Genomic DNA, 16,483 nt, shown 5'->3' on the forward strand with positions numbered 1-16,483 from the left:
CATGCGTGGGTTTCCTCCCACATTCCAAAAACATGCTAGGTTAATTAGCGACTCCAAATTGTCCATAGGTATGAATGTGAGTGTGAATGGTTGTTTGTCTATATGTGCCCTGTGATTGGCTGGCCACCAGTCCAGGGTGTACCCCGCCTCTCGCCCAAAGACAGCTGGGATAGGCTCCAGCACCCCCGCGACCTTTGTGACGATAAGCGGCAGAAAATTAACGAATTTTGGGTGTTAAGTTGCTGTGTGATGAGGTAAATGTTGTTTGTAAGATGACACCATGAGTCAGACGTGCAGGCCAGGATTCAATTCCACCCTCTGCCATTTCTGTGTGGAGTTTACATGTTCTCCCCGTGCATGCGTGGGTTATCTCCAGGTACTCCGGTTTCCTCCCACATTCCAAAAACATGCTAGGTTAATTAGCGACTCCAAATTGTCCATAGGTATGAATGTGAGTGTGAATGGTTGTTTGTCTATATGTGCTTTGTCACTAGGGATGGAGCCGATCAGAGTAATTTTTGTTACCACCTGCAGACGTCTCCAGTCCATGACCAAGTCTGCTTTAATTTCTGTGTATGATATTTATTGTATATTATGTCATCAAATGTTGTTCTGGTATTGGAATTGTATCAGTATTAGCAGATATGCAAACTCAGGCATGTGGACAACTGATTTTTGTCTTTATTTGACTAGATGACTACCCGATGAGCTAAAAGAATATCAGCAAATGTTTTTTTATATATAGTATGTAAGTTTGGATGTTGATCTAGCGTCATAACGTGCAATAAATCCTGATTGGATCAGCTTCTTCCATAGGAAATCAAAATGGAGGGAACTTTCTGGAGTTTCTGAGCCCTGACATCAACTCGCCCGTCAGCCCACGCGCTGCTCTGTAGTTTCCGACGGCAGCGAGACGGACAGAAAGGCCAGCTGGCATTTATAAGCGGCATCCCGGTGTATTTGTGGATATTGGCGTTTGCGCCCCCACCCCTTCCCCTCCCCCCCCCTGTTTCAATCGTCACATTTGCACTCTACTTCGGTATCGTGATTTAGGAGGCTTTTTATTTTTGTAATCGTAACACGCGCACACCTACCCCCCCCCCACCACCACCACCCGTCCTCTACCAAGCATTCCGTTTGGACCAATGTCCAGCGGGAATGCGTTGGGTTTATTTATTGATTGGCGCTCGCCGTTTTAAATTGAGCTTATGTGACAGCGACTCGAAAGCTGCGTTGGAAGGAGATCACTGGCTTTCGGCGGCAAGTTAATATGAGCAAGCCCCCCGCCGCCCCTCCTCGACCCCCGGGACTCTTATGTCTTGTTTGATCTTATCACTGGAGTCTAAATGTTTGGCCGTGTTCATATTTGGGTTTGGGTACGCGCACAAGTGCTACTGGCCGAACTCTGGCCTTTGTCGGCGGACCATTTGTTGTTGGCCGACTCTGTCCTGGTATGTGCGGGTATTTGGAAGGGGGCGGGGGGTATTAAGAGGAAGGGGAAGGTTTCGAATGACACGGCCGCGATACCGCCGCAGATTGATGTCCCGCTCAGCCCCCTCGGCGTTATTTCGGGTTCTTTTGTATGTCGGCCAGCGATATGAAACGTAGACAACAAGCAGTTATAATAGGATGCTAAAAATGCATTCATCACACCAGGAAGACATTTATTGTCCGGAGAGCGCCCGTGCATTATTTCATACTCGGAACTCCGACGTCAGACTTGAAAATAAAAGCATTCAAACGCGCGATTAAGACTTCAGGATCTGTTGGCGGTGTTAATTTTCCGCCGCGGTGTTAATGTTGCTACTTGCGGCAAATTGAGTGCGCGACGAAACACTTGACTCCACTTTTTTTTTGGATTGGCGCTCGGCGACTGATTATAAAAAGTAACCGTGTCGTTGCTAATCAAGTGATGTAAACAACGCAGCCGGCTGGAAGCCGCTGATTTGTTATGGAATGCATATTGGTTTGACCTTTGACTTCTCTGCCAGCAAATGTGACGGCCGTCGGCAGGTGCGCGTGGCGGAGGTGCAGGATGACTCCCTAAAAGCCGTGTAATTGAGTCTCTGTCCTTGTGTTTAAAAACAGCCTGACAGGAGCTGCTAGTTGACATTATTGGATGGCATGCGCAGTGAGGGATAGACGCGAGCTTGGGTAACCGTGGCGAAGGGTGCCGAGGGGGTCACAGAGTCGTTTAGGTTAACCCCCCCTACCGTGCCGATGTGTGCGCTTGTAATCAAGTCAAGGTAAATATTGTTGCCCTCTGTGTCGCTCCTTCAGATTTTGTGTCATTCGTCTTGTCTCAGGAATCGTAAATCATTTCCCAGAATTAGACGCCGGAATCCGCCACCCGTGATCATGTGTGCCTAAGTATTGTTGCGCCCATTTTCTGCTGCTACTGTCCCGGAATCAAACAGGGTCATTTTTTCATGTCGGTGTGGAAACGAGGCCCGCATGTTTTCACACTCTTGTCCCCCTCCCCCAACCCCCCTCTTAAAGAGCTGGCTTTACTCCGGACTTAACAAATAGTCACATGGGAGCAGCGCTGCTATTTTGGCTCCATTAGCTCGTCCGAGGTGGCACAAAGCCGAATGGGGACGACATTTCCACGTCCAAAGTGTCCCGTCAAGTAACACTCGCTAACGAGGCCACGTGAGACCGGACTTATGGCCGGGATTGTACCTGACACAGGATTGATCGAAACGCCTGGGTGTCTCAATCCTGTTTTTCCTCACGCAGCCGGGAATGAGAGGATCATTCCAACATGGCTTTCCTTGATGAGCAATTAGCAGTCAGTTAAGGTGTTTGTAGTCATTTACCATGGCACAAAATACGGAAGGAAGCATTCTGAAAACACTGCATTTCCAAATTCCCAAAATTTTAACTTAATTGTGTATAATTATGGGCCTGCAAGCAAAGCTCAGCAGCCTGCTTTCTTGCTTTTGCTCCAATTAATGCTGGACAAACACGATATTTTATGATTTGTGTCAGCAGGACAACACAGAATTTGAAAACAGACCACGTGATTAGTGGGAAAAAAATATGTAAGATTTTCTTAAATATGCATATTTTCGGTCTAACAGGCCATATTCCACCACGGGACAGCGGCGAGGAGTTCTGTAGTACCATCCCAAAGACCCTCGTGAGGATAAGCAGTAGAAAATTAACGAATTAATGGTACCTTTTGGGTGTTAAGTTGCTGTGCGATGAGGTAAATGTTGTTTGTAAGATGACACCATGAGTCAGACGTGCAGGCCTCACGGCTAGGAGACCCCAGTTCAATTCCACCCTCGGCCATCTCTGTGTGGAGTTTGCATGTTCTCCCCGTGCATGAGTGGGTTTCCTCCCACATTCCAAAAACATGCTAGGTTCATTAGCGACTCCAAATTGTCCATAGGTATGAATGTGTAGTGTGAATGGTTGTTTGTCTATATGTGCCCTGTGATTGGCTGGCCACCAGTCCAGAGTGTATTTGCATTTAGACATTTTTATGCTCGGGAAAATGCTTCATTTGGGGAAAAAAATATGTAAGATTTTCTTAAATATGCATATTTTCGGACTAATGGGCCATATTCCACCACGGGACAGCGACAGTTCGAGTAGTGCCATCCAAAAGTCGGGCATACATCGACTTAACCTTGCACTGATTTTGGACAAAAGGCTGTTTAATCTTCCCCAACTTAGTAAATTTCAGTTTGTCAGCTTGGACGTGACGTATCGCTTGTTTGCGATTGACTTTGCCCGTGTCGGCGGCAACGCGGCTTCGCTGGAATGTGTCCTTTCCATCTGTTAGCGCGCCGTATTTCCTAATTGAGCGGGAGCGCAGGCGCGTTGCTGTCGTCGTGGGAGTTATTTACGACGACCGCCAGCATTTTGTGATGTCAGCCGGCCGTATTAAATCAGACGTGAGAACGCGGCTACGCCATCTCTTCACATTCTCTGCTAGTTTTGTGTGCAGAAACGCGGGAAAGGCGGTAAATCTTTAAGTAAATCTTCTCTCTTTGTGTTTGTCATGCATCTCCCCCCCCCCCTGCAGCTCTGACAGTGGTGTGTTCCTCCACAGGTGCTATTTCAGTTGCGGTACTGTCATCCCAAAATGCTTTTCATCCGCGTGCTTTTCAAAACAATCGTCACTGTTGCCCCCGGGATCTTTTTACAAGGGCTCTCAGCCGCAGCAGTTTAACATGCTCGCCCTCGTGCGCTCATCCCGTGCGGAATGCCGAGGATTGGCGGGATCCATTCGGTCTTTTTCAAGTCAATTAAGGTCGACACTTCAGTAAAAACATACTGGAGAATTAGATGATGTATTTTTGTAATTTGCATGTGCCGCCATCTCCATCAAAACAGCTTCATGATGAACAAGGTGCATTATAAACTGTTTCACGAATACAAAAAAAATTACAATACCTTGCATAAAGTATAATAATAATAACAATAAGTGTCATTTTTCCACCACAGCAGGCGTCCGTGATGAATATCTTGCAATGAATCATAAGATTGCGTCGGTCTAGCTAACGAAGTGACAGCTGAAGGTCTTCTCTTTGCACGCCGTTCTTTTGATTCATGATTCGCAGTGTGTGTGTGTGTGTGTGTGTCACACGATGAGCACTCACGCCACCAGTTGCACAAATTCCAGCGTCATGGTCAAACGACTTGTCTTACACACACACACACACACACACACACGCTCCATTCCACGGTGCGAGCAGTGACAGCGTATGGAAACTGTGTCTAAATGAGTCCGCACATCATTTACATCAACGCATTCTCGCCTCACGCCGCCATCATGCCCCCCCCCCCAACTCTCTCCCAACAACTACCAACCATTTATCACTTGCGTGGTCTTTTCTTCTGCTTGTTAGCCTCTCAACATGCTGCTGGTTTTGCTTTTTTGTGATCGCCCATTAACTTTACTAACTGTATTTACGTACACTGGCCACAATCTATCTGACTGAATAAATGGAGTCATGTAGTCAATGGACTGACTGTATTAGAATAACCACCTTTGTGCACCCCAGTTTACATATGATTTTCATCAAAATGTTGTCATTTTTGTGCAATATTGCACTTAACTGGTCGGTTTGCCCGGCACTGTATCATTCCGCAAAATGGAGTTCCCAAACAACTCACATTTTTTTTGCATGTGGCTGCAAAACAACCCACCACGGGGCCAAAGAAAGTTACGAGTGCCAGCAGTTTGATAGTTTTGATAGTAGAAACACTACTAGCATGTATATAGAATTATTTCACTTAAGTTTCTATTTTTGCATCTAAATATGTAAAATGTGTGCTGCACAGTGATCGAGTGGTTAGCGCGCAGACCTCACAGCTAGGAGACCAGGGTTCAATCCCACCCTCGACTATCTCTGTGTGAAGTTTGCATGTTCTCCCCGTGCATGCGTGGGTTTTCTCCGGGTACTCCGGTTTCCTCCCACATTCCAAAAACATGCTAGGTTAATTAGCGACTCCAAATTGTCCATAGGTATGAATGTGAGTGTGAATGGTTGTTTGTCTATATGTGCCCTGTGATTGGCTGGCCACCAGTCCAGGGTGTACCCCGCCTCTCGTCCGAAGACAGCTGGGATAGGCTTCAGCACCCCCCGTGACCCTCGTGAGGATAAGCGGTAGAAAATGAACGAATTAATGGCACGTTTTGGGTGTTAAGTTGCTGTGTGATGAGGTAAATGTTGTTTGTAAGATGACATCATGAGTCAAGACGTGCAGGCCTCACGGCTAGGAGACCAGGGTTCAATTCCACCCTCTGCCATCTCTGTATGGAGTTTGCATGCTCTCGCGCATGTGTGGGTTTTCTCCGGGTTTCCTCCCACATTCCAAAAAAATGCTAGGTTAATTAGCGACTCCAAAATGTCCATAGGTATGAATGTGAGTGTGACCACAAAGCAACATGATTGATGTATTTTTGAAAAACCGTGGTCGAGTGAAGCCGTGAAATTGTAAGCGCTAAGTAGCGAGGGACGACTTTATTGTCTTTACCGAACATAGAAAGGCTTGTAAAAGTTTCCTCGCCTTTATCGACACTCTTTAGCAGGGTCTGCAGTCGATCCTCGGCCACAGGCGTGTTCGTGCGCATTTGTGGCGAGACCTTGACCTTGACTTGCAGCCCCTAATAGAGGAGGCCGTTCTGTGCACGACTCCAACACCCGCCCGTGTATAGTGGCATGTATCACCCCATAAAGCATGGTTAAGTCCCACTCTGGTTTCAGGGAGTGGATGCCCCCCCCCCCAGTCCCGCCCCTTTCTTGCTCTGAAATAGCCCCCCCCCCCAACTCTGAATGGCGGTGTGCGCATATGCAGCCGCCGTTGATTGAAGTTCAGATTGCCGGTGACAGATCACACCAGGTTCCGTCCCTCTGACTGACCCCTCCCCCCCTCACTCAGGTTAAAGACCCGGAGCCCCCCACCTGTTTGGATCGCTCTGCTTCTCAAGCACACACACACACACACACACACACACACACACACACACACACACGCTCAGTGGACAAGCAGCATTAACAGGCTTTGTCCGTCACTCACTCTGTGGGTGATGAAGGCCATTACGAGTCATTAAGGTGTGTGTGTGTTGAAAAGGACGCCTGTCACAGCACGCGCTCATAATTGCCCTCTTAGCCAATTATCCCCCGTTTAAGAGAAAGTCGCATGCTCTGCTCGTGTGTCCACACACACACACACACACACACACGTCATAAAACAATGATATTTAGTCATCATTTCTTCTTGTTGTGTGCTGATACTTATGTTTTTTTTTTCTTTTTTTCCACTTTCCCAGATTCTGATGCACACCAAAGACTTGGTCCAAAAGGTTGGTAAATCTCATGGACTTTCCAACATGGATAGTTATCCGATCATCAGCATATAATAATAATAATAATACTAATGTACAAATATTCTGAAGAGGCATTCAAAGACGTAATGTGTGAATTTGACTTGTCTACTACTATATATTGGGTGATAGGAGTAAAGATGTAAAGATGACTATAGGGTTGTTATTTTATGTCTAGAGGGCTCTAACATTAAACAGTATTCAGAAGGTCATAAACAGGTTTTTTTATGCTTTAACTATGAAAACATTGAATTCATTCAAAACATTCAAAGACTTGTGTCTACAACTGTATCGTGCATGATAGGAGTGTAAAGGTGACTATAGGGTTGTTATTTTATGTATAGAGGGCTCTAACATTAAACAGTATTCAGAAGGTCATAAACAGGTTTTCTATGCTTTAACTACAAAAACATTGAATTCATTCGAAAACATTCAAAGATGTGTGATGTGTGAATTAGACTTGTCTACTACTGTATAGTGGGTGATAGGAGTGTAAAGGTGACTATAGGGTTGTTATTTTATGTATAGAGGGCTCTAACATTAAACAGTATTCAGGAGGTCATAAACAGGTTTTCTATGCTTTAACTATGAAAACCATTGAATTCATTCAAAACATTCAAAGACTTGTGTCTACTACTGTATCGTGCATGATAGGAGTGTAAAGGTGACTATAGGGTTGTTATTTTATGTATAGAGGGCTCTAACATTAAACAGTATTCAGAAGGTCATAAACAGGTTTTCTATGCTTTAACTATGAAAACCATTGAATTCATTCAAAACATTCAAAGACGTGATGTGTGAATTAGACTTGTGTCTACTACTGTATATTGGGTGATAGGAGTGTAAAGATAACTATAGGGTTGTTATTTCATGTCTAGAGGGCTCTAACATTAAATAGTATTCAGGAAGTCATAAACAGGTTTTCTATGCTTTAACTATGAAAACATTGATTTATAAATAAGTATTCCTACCACTACGACACTAGGGTCCCGAACCAATTAACTGCTCTAAATGAGGGAGTACTGGATCTAGGTATTATGTTTTTTTTCTTTTTTCAGATGAATCTGGAGGTCATCTACGGAGACACTGACTCCATTATGATCAACACCAACAGCCGATCTCTGGAGGAAGTCTTTAAGCTGGGCAACAAGGTATGGAGCAAACCTAAAAAAAAAACAACACTTCCAAAAGATTGATGGTTTCTTTCTCCAGTGCTTTGACTGCATTTTTTTTCCCTTTCCAGGTGAAAGCAGAAGTGAACAAGCTGTACAAACTGCTGGAGATTGACATTGATGGAGTGTTTAAGTCGCTCCTGCTGCTGAAGAAGAAGAAATACGCTGCTCTGGTGGTGGAGCAGCACGGCGACGGGCGCTACACGCTCAAGCAGGAGCTGAAAGGCCTGGACATTGTGCGGCGAGATTGGTGTGACCTGGCGAAGGAATGTGGCAAGTATGTCGCATGAAGGCAACACCAGTTGGCTCGTCAATGCAACGCTTTTTTCAGTGGCCTTCCCCTCTTCTCTTGAAGCTACGTCATCGGTCAGATCCTGTCCGACCAGAGTCGTGATGTCATTGTGGAGAACATACAGAAGCACCTGGTGGAGCTGGGAGAGAAGGTAGCCAACGGGTCCATCCCGCTGCAACAGTACGAGATCAACAAGGTAATGAACATTTAGCAACCTTAACCATGGGAGTTGGAAACGTTCTTACAGTTTATACACCTCCACCTCCACCTCGCTCTCCATTCAGGCACTGACAAAAGACCCTCAGGACTATCCCGACAAAAAGAGCCAACCCCATGTCCACGTGGCTCTGTGGATCAACTCCCAGGGCGGACGCAGGGTCAAAGCTGGTGACACGGTTTCATATATCATCTGCAAGGTGGGATTTTAAGACATTTAAGACATCGAGTGGTTAGCGCGCAGACCTCACAGCTTAGGAGACCAGGGTTCAATTCCACCCTCGGCTATCTCTGTGTGGAGTTTGCATGTGTGGTTTTTTTCCGGGTACTCCCACATTACAAAAACATGCTAGCTTAATTAGCGACTCCAAATTGTCCATAGGTATGAATGTGAGTGTGAATGGTTGGTTGTCTATATGTGCCCTGTGATTGGCTGGCCACCAGTCCAGGGTGTAGCCCGCCTCTCGCCCCTAGAAGACAGCTGGGATAGGCTCCAGCACCCCCCCCCCCCCCCCCCCGTGACCCTCGTGAGGATAAGCGGTAGAAAATTAATGAATTAATGGTACCTTTTGGGTGTTAAGTTGCTGTGTGATGAGGTAAATGTTTGTAAGATGACACCATGAGTCAGACGTGCAGGCCAGGGTTCAATTCCACCCTCTGCCATTTCTGTGTGGAGTTTACATGTTCTCCCCGTGCATGCGTGGGTTTTCTCCGGGTACTCCGGTTTCCTCCCACATTCCAAAAACATGCTAGGTTAATTAGCGACTCCAAATTGTCTATATGTATGAATGTGAGTGTGAATGGTTGTTTGTCGATATGTGCTTTGTCACTAGGGATGGAGCCGATCAGAGTAATTTTTGTTACCACCTGCAGACGTCTCCAGTCCATGACCAAGTCTGCTTTAATTTCTGTGTATGATATTTATTGTATATTATGTCATCAAATGTTGTTCTGGTATTGGAATTGTATCAGTATTAGCAGATATGCAAACTCAGGCATGTGGACAACTGATTTTTGTCTTTATGTGACTAGATGAGGCCACCAGTCCAGGGTGTACCCCGCCTCTCAGACAGCTGGGATAGGCTCCAGCTCCTCTTTAACAACCAAGCTCTTCACCTTATGTCACAAGAAATGTTCCCATATTATTCTCACATTAAAGTGAATTCAAGTTAATATCCGCCTATATTCCGATGTATTATTTCTAACATTATTAGAGCCTTCTAGACATGAAATAACACCCCTATATTGACTTTTACACTTGGATTACCTAATATAGTAGACATAATAGGAGTAAATAAGACATGATATAGGCTGTAGATTGGACAGTACTTCCTGTGGTGGCTATTGTCTCGCTGTAAGATCACTGGTAGGTCAGGGCTCTGCTTGGTTCTCATTTTGATGGACCTTCCTGAGTCATTCAGTGCTGGAATAGAAAAATGAAAATGCCTTCTTTGTTCTCTTCCCCATAGTGGAAGGATTGTCTCTGCTAACCGTTGATTGATGAAATAATTGAATCAGAACACATTTTAATGGTCTTTTATAGCTGTTACAGATTAGCATCATGAACATAATGAATGTAGACTACCTGGGTGAGACATTTGCGGTGCAATCTTGTACCCACACCTCTGTATGGCCGTCTCCCCCAGGACGGCTCCACACTAGCAGCCAGTCAAAGAGCGTACGCTTTGGAGCAGCTCCAGAAGCAGGAGGGTCTCAGTCTGGACACCCAGTACTACCTGGCCCAGCAGGTCCATCCCGTGGTGTCCCGTATCTGCGAACCTATCGAGGGCATCGACGCCGTCCTCATAGCCAACTGGCTGGGTAAAACTATATTTTGTTTGTTTGTGTTGAACTACTAAAAATTCTAAATATGTTTTTAATGTGGGACCCAGGTCTGGACCCCACTCAGTTCCGGGCTCACCAGCAGCATCAGAGAGAGGAAGAGGCTGACAGCGCGCTGGGAGGACCCGTCCAGCTGACCGACGACGAGCGCTACAAAGACTGCGAGAGGTTCATTTTCACCTGCCCCCAGTGTGGGAAGAACAACACCTACGAGAGTGTATTCGAAGGCGCTGTGAGTTGGCTCTCTAGTCACACTTTTATTCATCGGAATATAGAATATATAAAAAAAACACCTTTTAATTTAGATTGATGGATGCTAAATGTATGTATTTCAAAGACTCATCTAATCTGGCACTGACATATTGGGTAATATGAGTTCATATCTAGTCTAACTACAAAAATATACAATTTATAAATCAGGAATGCTACCCTTGTGGAAATTCGACCCAATTAAGTGCGATAAATGACATATAATGGACTTGGACCAGAGCATTGCAATGAGCAACAGATGAGGAATGTGGAGGATGCATTCCATCAAACTATGTTAAGCGGCTTGTCAAGACCGTGTAGGCTAATAAAAACATTTTCTTAAAAATAGCTTGTATCCACTGCCAACATGTACTCCTTCAACAAACTTAAATTGTCCTGTGTGTGCGGCTAGCATATACACAAAGAGGGAGCTAATGGAAATGCTAAAAAAAATTGTATTAGCATCATTAGCGGCTGCTGTAACGGACCCGAAGCAATGGAGTCAAAGAATGTGGATTCATCATGGAGTCATCTTCTATATTGTGTCTCCGCCTGTATTTTTAGACAGCTGCCTGGCTCCGATACGGACTCTGTTTTCATTGGCATACTTTGGGCTCCACAACTTGAAAAGCCTCTCCTTAACCTCTGCCGCTCACACACACACACACAGATCTTCAACCATTTGTCAGACCAAGGTTGTGTGTGCACTATCATCTTGTAATGAGGAGCAGTTCACACAGCCTTTTCTTGTCTACATGACTAATAAACCTGACAACCCCCCCTTTTCTCTTATCCTCTGCTAGCATAAACAACATGCATTAAATTAAGCGGCTTTATCGCAATATGTGGACGACCGATATCTTTATAAACACTCCTTGACACAAACATGCACGAAAAAGTCAAAATAAGAGTCAAAATAATGAATCCAATATAAACCGAAACCCCTGGCTTACAGTGTCCCAACTCAAAGAACCGGTATCCATTCTACTGAGTCGCCAATGCTAGTTTAAGGCACAGTGTCTTACCGAAAAACCGAATCCTATGAAAGTTCCATTGCATAACTAATTGCAAGATAAAATGTGTTTTTCCTTGCAGTGTATCAAATATGAAGCACGCCGTCACTGATAAGACGGTACGTTAATTAGCGCGGTGAACATGGTTGGCTCAGTGCAAGGGGAGGACAGACGGGCCTTGACACGGAGCCAGAGACGCTCGGAGGAGGCGGTGACAGCTGATGGAGGACAGACACGGGAGGGAGAAGAGTTCTTTGATGAATTCGGCGGCGGCGGCGGCGGCGGGAAAGCCTGGACGGGGCCACCGGGACTTCCCCGGTGTTCACTTTTTTTTTTTTGTCGCGCGGCCTCGCACGTTATCATACCGAGGATGAATAACAGTCAGCTGACATGGGCGACCATTTAAAAGCGGGCGACGCTCTAACGTGTGCTTTTTAATACCGGAGGAGTGGGGGGGGGGTCCAATGTCGAGATATGTTCTCCGGGTCACTTTGCAATTCCTCCGGAACGGCACATTAATTGCAACTCCTCTGCAGCCCTGACACCGAGGCGAGTGTTTCATAGTTTGGTTTAATTGCTCGGTCATTAAAGAACTGTCAAGTCAACTAAGGAGGTGCATTAATTTTGTTTGGGGGGTGGATGTCTGTTACCCGAATGAAGCGAGCGAGTTAAAGTAGCAGGGGAGGGGGGTCATGTAGGGAAAAGAAGGAAAAGAGCGCAAAGATGAAAGGCTTAATTCATTAAACGAGTTGGGATATTGACGTGCAGGCATAAAAACTCGCCCCCCCTCACCCCCACCCACCCTTCCCGAAAGAACTCATGTGGCCGAGTGGAGGCACGTCACTTGAATACACATTTTTTTGAAAGCTTTTTTTCCTGTTCCTGTCAGTGTGTCAGTTAAATGGAGTGTTTAAAAGACGTCGTGATGTGTTTTATTAGCCGTTTGACTTGTGCTTTAAGAATAAAATGTACAATTTATTAAAAAAAAAAAACTATGCTAAATTAATAATCATGTTTTGGCTGTGAAGAAAATGAGTACATCAATGCTGAAGCCCCCCTCTTTCACATCCATAAACAGTCAGAATGAATTGACGCTTTTCCCCATTATTTACCTGCACCTGAATGCATCTTTCTGGGTCCAATCCTTTCAGAAAATGAATAATGAAATTATTGTTCTCAAATTAAAGTGACGTATGTTGTCTTTTCAGGGGTCAAAGTTGGAGCCCAGCTTGCTGCGATGCTGTAACGTGCCGTGTCCCGGCCGCCCCATCGACTTCGCTTTCAAAATCAGCAACAAACTGCTTCTTGACATCCGAGGCCACATCAGGAAATACTACTCTGTGAGTATTCCCGTTAACGATCGATTCGGCATAAAAAAATTACCCTGCAAGTTTGCAGATTTAAAAAAAAAAAAAAAAAATCCCGGTATTGGTGTGAATGCCGACACACAAAATCCTGCAGCACTGGAACGCACCATAGTTGCATTGAGAAAATGAAACATCGTGATTCCAAATGTTCATGGATGATCTTATATGAGCAGTCGACATATTTATCAGCGTCTCAGCTACTTTATTTTCAACATCGGTCCTGTAAGGTAACACCTAGTACTACTACTACTACGACTGTACTCATGGTACGTGACAATAGAAGCAGGTACCGCTATAATGCAAAGCAATCAAAGACTATATTGGACAAAAGATGAAGTGAAACCCCAGCGGGGCACTGCGCTGACATTTTCCACCAAAGAGCACATTATGCTTGCAAAAATAAAAGAGCACCAAGCATATTTGTCAGAGCATGATCCATGAAAATACTCAAATGCCAATACTTTGGAATAACAAGTTTGCCGCTTACCTTGTCAGCATGCAGTTTTAACAATGTATCTGTTCCGATAGGTTAATGGACACGCAACAGTGGCTAAATATATTTGGTCAGTCACAAATAACTCATTGCATTTTTAGGTGTATTAGGAAATATGTGTGTTTTGAACAAGGGGAGAAAAAAAATATCAATTTTTAAGGGGTTTGTTTCTTCATGCACTGCTAAGTTTGGAACAAGTATTCATTTGTTTGGGGTCTTTTCACTGTCCTGCAATACGACTTCCTGCAGAGTCAATAACCAATCATTCATTAGGTTTCCTTACAAATGTCATGCAAATTGTAGCTGAATGTTCAGTATATAAACCATAAACCATAAAATGGCGCTACAGTGGAAAAGTCACAGTAAATGTTAGGGGTGCATGATAATTAATGATGTCATTAACCGTACTGTGTTGTGGGTGGGTTAGCTTGAGCAAATGAAGCACACCTTTTCTGTTTCCCTGAGCTAATGTAAACAAAATGTAAACAAACATGGCGTCCATGGTCATGGGACTTGTCACTGTTTTCGGAGGAAGACACAAAACCTGATCAGCCACCTGAAACTCCAGCTCGACTATGACACCCAGGGCTTGTCCCTATCGCTGCAGCGAGTTTGCTTGCCAGAGTCGTGGAAATGAATGCGTCCTAGAAGGGAGCTGCTTAAAATGACAAATAGGCCCTTTAATTCATTTAGAACCACCCTCGGCCTCACAGCTCGGAGACCCGAGTTCAATTCCACCTTCTTTTCCCCGTGCATGCATGGGTACTCTGGTTTCCTCCCACATTCCGAAAACATGCTAGGTTAATTAGCGACTCCAAATTGTCCATAGGTATGAATGTGAGTGTGAATGGTTGTTTGTCTATATGTGCCCTGTGATTGGCTGGCCACCAGTCCAGGTTGTACCTCGACTCTCGCCCGAAGGCAGCTGGGATAGGCTCCAGCAACCCCCGCGACCCTCATGAGGATAAGCGGTAGAAAATGAATGAATGAATAATAATAATAATAACTAACTAATCAGTGTGAAGTTGGTGGCGTTATTATAAGCGGTTAGCACGCAGGCCTCACAGCTCGGAGACCCGAGTTCAATTCCACCCTCGGCTATCTCTGTGTGAAGTTTGCATGTTCTCCCCGTGCATGCGGGGGTTTTCTCCGGGTACTCCAGTTTCCTCCCACATTCCAAAAACATGCTAGGTTAATTAGCGACTCCAAATTGTCCATAGGTATGAATGTGAGTGTGAATGGTTGTTTGTCAATATGTGCCCTGTGATTGGCTGGCCACCAGTCCAGGTTGTACCCCGACTCTCGCCCGAAGGCAGCTGGGATAGGCTCCAGCACCCCCGCGACCCTCGTGAGGAAAAGCGGTAGAAAATGAATGAATGAGTTCTCCTCCTATTTTGTGTGGAAGTGGTAAGTTTTTGGCTTCTTATTTTGTCTTTCCCCACCCTTGACCATCTCTGTGCATGTTCTCCCCGTGCATGCGTGGGCTTTCTCCGGGTACTCCGGTTTCCTCCCACATTCCAAAAACATGCTAGGTTAATTAGCGACTCCAAATTGTCCATAGGTATGAATGTGAGTGTGAATGGTTGTTTGTCTATATGTTCCCTGTGATTGGCTGGCCACCAGTCCAGGGTGTACCCTGCCTCTCTCGCCTGAAGACAGCTGGGATAGGCTCCAGCACCCCCGAGAACATAGCGGTAGAAAATGAATGAATGGATTCATTTAGAGTTCTTTCTTGGTTTGAGTCTGACCTTTTGGAACGGATGAACAACTCTAACCGAGGTTCCACTGTACTATTGATTCATGGAACCAAGCCAAATGATTCCTTTCATTTCAAGTTGTGAGTTCTTGCGTCGCTTATGACCTTGACTTTGTCCTTACCATGGCTGATTTCTATGTACCACAGTGCCTTCAAAATAAATTTAAAAAAAGGCCCACATTTTTTCTTCCTTGGACTTGCTAGGCAGGTATCCATGCTGGAAGCTGCAGGTTGACGTCAGACTTGGACCGGGACAGGGCGAGTCAGTATATGATGTAAAAGTTGCCTAACGATGAATGAAATCGGTTGTCTTTTGTTGCACCCGCACCCCCCCAACCTCTTTCTGTGTTTGGAATCTCTGGCAACTTCTTAGATGTCGGACCTAAGAGAGGGTGGAATGCACTGTCTGTAAAAATGTGTGTGTGTGTGTGTGTGTGTGTGTTACTCTCCCACAGTGCTGAAGAGAAATCAATTATTGGAGTGAATGTGTGGGGAACGAGTCCCTCTCAACTCCTTTGTGGAGATGTGTGAAACAGCTGCTACCACTGAATACTTACACCTCACACACACATCGCTTAAGACTGAAGCGGCGTGGACGCAGCACACACGGCGGGGCGATGAAGAGGGGTAATATTGTGTAATTAGGGATTCCTTTCAGGCCAGGGAAAGTTCAAATAGAGCTGTTTGTCCGGCCACGGAGAGAAAGCAAAGCAGCTCTGTGGGCACAACTAGACTTATGTGTGTCCTAAATCCCAGGGACATTAATCATTGGTAAATATACCCACCGCACCCCCCCATCATTATTAATAAACCAGCACCCTGAGAATAGGCAAACAGTTTTCTTCCACTAGTCCTGCTGTCTTTGCCAAAATGAGATTCTTCTCCTCCGTTCTTCTTCTTCCTTTACCCCCCTCCTGTCTAAGCTCGGTTGCCATGGCATTTAACAAATTATTGCAATTACCCTCGACGTGCGGGTCGCCCCTGGAAACCGGCTGAGGGGCAAGACAAGAAGTGGGAAGGGAGAGAGAGTGAGAGAAAGGGTGAATGAAGACCGGAGAAGGTGATAATCCTGTTTTGAACAAAAGGTCAAAGTGTTGAATTGAGAAGCTTTGATTAAGCGGAGGAGGTACAAAGTGGAACCGTTTGAGCTCTATTCAATGTGTGTGTGTGTGTGTGTGTGTGAGAGAGATTAATGCATGCATGCTAGCAGAGTAGATCGATTTATTTTTTTTGGAGACT

General features: G+C 45.2%; 1 protein-coding gene across 3 annotated transcripts in view; it reads left to right on the forward strand.

Moving 5' to 3' along the window:
• Positions 1–16,483, forward strand: part of pola1 (polymerase (DNA directed), alpha 1) — a 48,583-nt gene that overhangs the window by 15,966 nt on the left and 16,134 nt on the right. For all 3 annotated transcript variants that reach the window (XM_078790590.1, XM_078790588.1, XM_078790589.1), the window contains 8 exons: positions 6,791–6,823; positions 7,903–7,995; positions 8,088–8,293; positions 8,372–8,504; positions 8,593–8,724; positions 10,171–10,345; positions 10,417–10,598; positions 12,837–12,968. In XM_078790590.1, coding sequence (XP_078646716.1) covers positions 6,791–6,823; positions 7,903–7,995; positions 8,088–8,293; positions 8,372–8,504; positions 8,593–8,724; positions 10,171–10,345; positions 10,417–10,598; positions 12,837–12,968 — 1,086 coding nt within the window. The remainder of the gene's footprint in view (positions 1–6,790; positions 6,824–7,902; positions 7,996–8,087; positions 8,294–8,371; positions 8,505–8,592; positions 8,725–10,170; positions 10,346–10,416; positions 10,599–12,836; positions 12,969–16,483) is intronic.

Source organism: Doryrhamphus excisus, linkage group LG5 (assembly GCF_037039965.1).
Source record: "Doryrhamphus excisus strain RoL-2023G ecotype Guam linkage group LG5, RoL_Dexc_Guam_v1.1, whole genome shotgun sequence".
NCBI classification, from domain to species: domain Eukaryota; kingdom Metazoa; phylum Chordata; class Actinopteri; order Syngnathiformes; family Syngnathidae; genus Doryrhamphus; species Doryrhamphus excisus.